Genomic DNA, 2,774 nt, shown 5'->3' with positions numbered 1-2,774 from the left:
TCCTCACCCTCAACAATTTCTCCTTCCAATCCTCCCACTCCCTCCAAACAAGAGAAAGCCATGGGCACCCGCATGGGTCCCAGCTACGCCTATCTCTTTGTGGCTATGTAGAAAAGTCTATCTTCCGGAGTTACACTGGCACCACTCCCCACCTCTTCCTTTGCTACATTGATAACTGCATCAGTGCCACCTCGTGCTCCCACGAGGAGGTCGAACAATTCATCAACTTCACCAATATATTCCACCCAGAGCTTAAATTCACCTGGACATTCTCTGACACCTCCCTCCCCTTCCTAGACCTCTCCATCCACAAGAACAGACTTAACACTGACTTTTTTTTATAAACAAACGGAGCTACCTGGACTATACCACCTCCCACTCTACCTCCTGCAAAAATGCTATCCAGTATTCCCAATTCCTCCGCATCTGCTCCCAGGAGGACCAGTTCCACCACAGAACACACCAGATGGCCTCCTTCTTTAAAGACTGAAATTTCCCTATCCACATGGTTGAAGTTGCCCTGCAACGCATCTCAGCCACATCCTGCACCTCCGCCCTCGAACTCCACCCCTCCAACTGCCAAAAGGACAGAACCCCCACCCTGGTCCTCACCTTCCATCCCACCAACCTCTGCATAAATCGCATCATCCGCCGACATTTCTGCCACTTACACATTGACCCCACCACCAGGGATGTATTTCCCTCCCCACTCCTATCTGCTTTCCACAAAGACTGTTCCCTCCGCAACTATCTGGTCAGGTCCACGCCCCCTAACAACCCACCCTCCCTCCTGGCACCTTCCCCTGCCACCGCAAGAATTGCAAAACCTGCACCCATACCTCCCTCCTTACTTCCATCCAAGACCCCAAAGGACCCTTCCACATCCATCAAGTTTCACCTGCACTTCCACACGTCATTTATTGTATCCATTACTCCCGATGTGGTCTCCTCTACATTGGGGAGACTAAATGCCTTCTCGCAGAGCGCATTAGAGAACATCTCCGGAGACCTGCACCAACCAACCCCATTGCCCCGTCGCTGAATACTTCAACTCCCCCTCCCAATCTGCTGAGGACATGCAGGTGCTGGGCCTCCTCCATCGACACTCCCTCACCACCAGACGCCTGGAGGAAAAATGCCTTATCTTCCGCCTCAGGACCCTTCAACCCCAGGACATCAATGTGGACTTCACCAGTTTCCTCATTTCCCCTCCCCCCACCTTACCCCAGTTCCAACCTGCCTGCTCAGCACCGCATTCACGACCTGTCCATCTTCCTTCCAATCTATGTGCTCCACCCTCCCCCCCAACTTATCCTCTTTACCCCACCTCCATCCACCTATTGCACTCTCAGCTGTTGACTGACAACCCCCACCCTCCTCCCATTTACCTCTCCACCCCCGAGGCTCCCAGTCTCATTCCTGATGAAGTACTCCAGCCCAAAAGGTAGATTTTCCTGCTGCTTGGATGCTGCCTGACTTGCTGTGCTTTTCCAGCAACACACTCTCGACTCTGATCTCCAGCATCTGCAGACTTCACTGTCTGCTGCTATATTGAATGATTCAACTTTGAAAGAACATTCTTTTTTTTTGTTGTGCATGAGCATGTACTGCTAAACATTGGTTACTTTTGCCATGCACAAACAACTTTGTAGAAGGGATAACTTGGTGAACTGTAAGGTACTTCCTGAGCTGTTGTTGACTTCCCACAGGTTTTCTACTCTCTGTAAGGCACCAAAGCAGCTCCAATAAAGTTCAACAAGCCAGGCACCCCTTCAATCGAAGGCATATCCGAGAACCCTCTCATTAAAAGCCCTGTGGTAGTTGTGTCACCACAGAGATAGTAGCAGTTCAAGTCAGCATACCACCTGACAGCAATTAGAAGTGGGCAACTTATTGAGCATGCCAGTTATATCTATGGCTTGCAAATGAATAAACAAATTGAATAAAAGTGTCTTTACCTTTCTAACTCAGCTGACTGGTTCTCCTTTAGGCTGTCTTTTCCTAAAAAAAATTCAGCAATTACAAAATGGATAAAAACATGAATCCTTTTTGCAAGTACTCCAATTTTAATTTTTAAACAGAAAATATTACTAAGAATATGACAACATAAAAAGCAAACACAGGCCATGCTCCACTTTTCAAGATGATCATGAATGATCTGACTGTGGCCTCACTTTCACTTTTTACTCCCAGTGTGACAACCTCGATTTAAAGTCTTCATCCTTTTTCTGTAAAGCATTCCATGGTCTTGGTCTCCCAATCTCTAATCTCCTTCAGGACCTCCTCTAATTCTGGCTTTGTTTATAAATATCTATCATACAGCTGCAACCTTTACATTTTTTTTAACGCTTACTAGAAAGCTTCAAGCACATATATGCCTTAATCATGTGCCAGAGTTGTAGAATTTAAATGCTATACCACAAACAGGTCTCTAGATGCTAGTGGATTCTCAATAAATGATAGTGTCGTGTGTAAAAGTATTGTCTGCAAGAGCAACATCATGATCCTGGAAGAGAAGATGTAACAGGATGATGGTAAGGATGAGAGAGTTCAGTTATTTGAAGATGGTATGGAAGGTTGGAATTATGAAGAAAGTCTGGATAGGGTGGGATTTTCCTTACTAGAGTTTAGGAGGTTGAGGGGTGACCTTATAGAGGTTTAACAAATCACAAGGGGTATAGCTAGCATTAATGGTAGCTGTATTTTTTCTTGGGAGAATTTAAAGCCTAGGGGGCATATTTTTAAAGGTGAGAGGAGAGAGATTTTTAAAAAAA

The 2,774-nt window shown here is 46.1% G+C and overlaps 1 protein-coding gene across 3 annotated transcripts in view; it reads right to left on the bottom strand.

Moving 5' to 3' along the window:
- The window catches only part of knl1 (kinetochore scaffold 1), a 131,448-nt gene that overhangs the window by 75,419 nt on the left and 53,255 nt on the right, over positions 1-2,774 (bottom strand). For all 3 annotated transcript variants that reach the window (XM_043698239.1, XM_043698237.1, XM_043698238.1), the window contains one exon: positions 1,959-2,001. In XM_043698239.1, coding sequence (XP_043554174.1) covers positions 1,959-2,001 — 43 coding nt within the window. The remainder of the gene's footprint in view (positions 1-1,958; positions 2,002-2,774) is intronic.

The sequence above is a fragment of the Chiloscyllium plagiosum genome, chromosome 10, assembly GCF_004010195.1.
Source record: "Chiloscyllium plagiosum isolate BGI_BamShark_2017 chromosome 10, ASM401019v2, whole genome shotgun sequence".
Lineage (NCBI taxonomy): Eukaryota > Metazoa > Chordata > Chondrichthyes > Orectolobiformes > Hemiscylliidae > Chiloscyllium > Chiloscyllium plagiosum.
The sequence above is the reverse complement of the archived record's forward strand: the minus strand, read 5'-3'. Positions and strand labels throughout refer to the sequence as shown.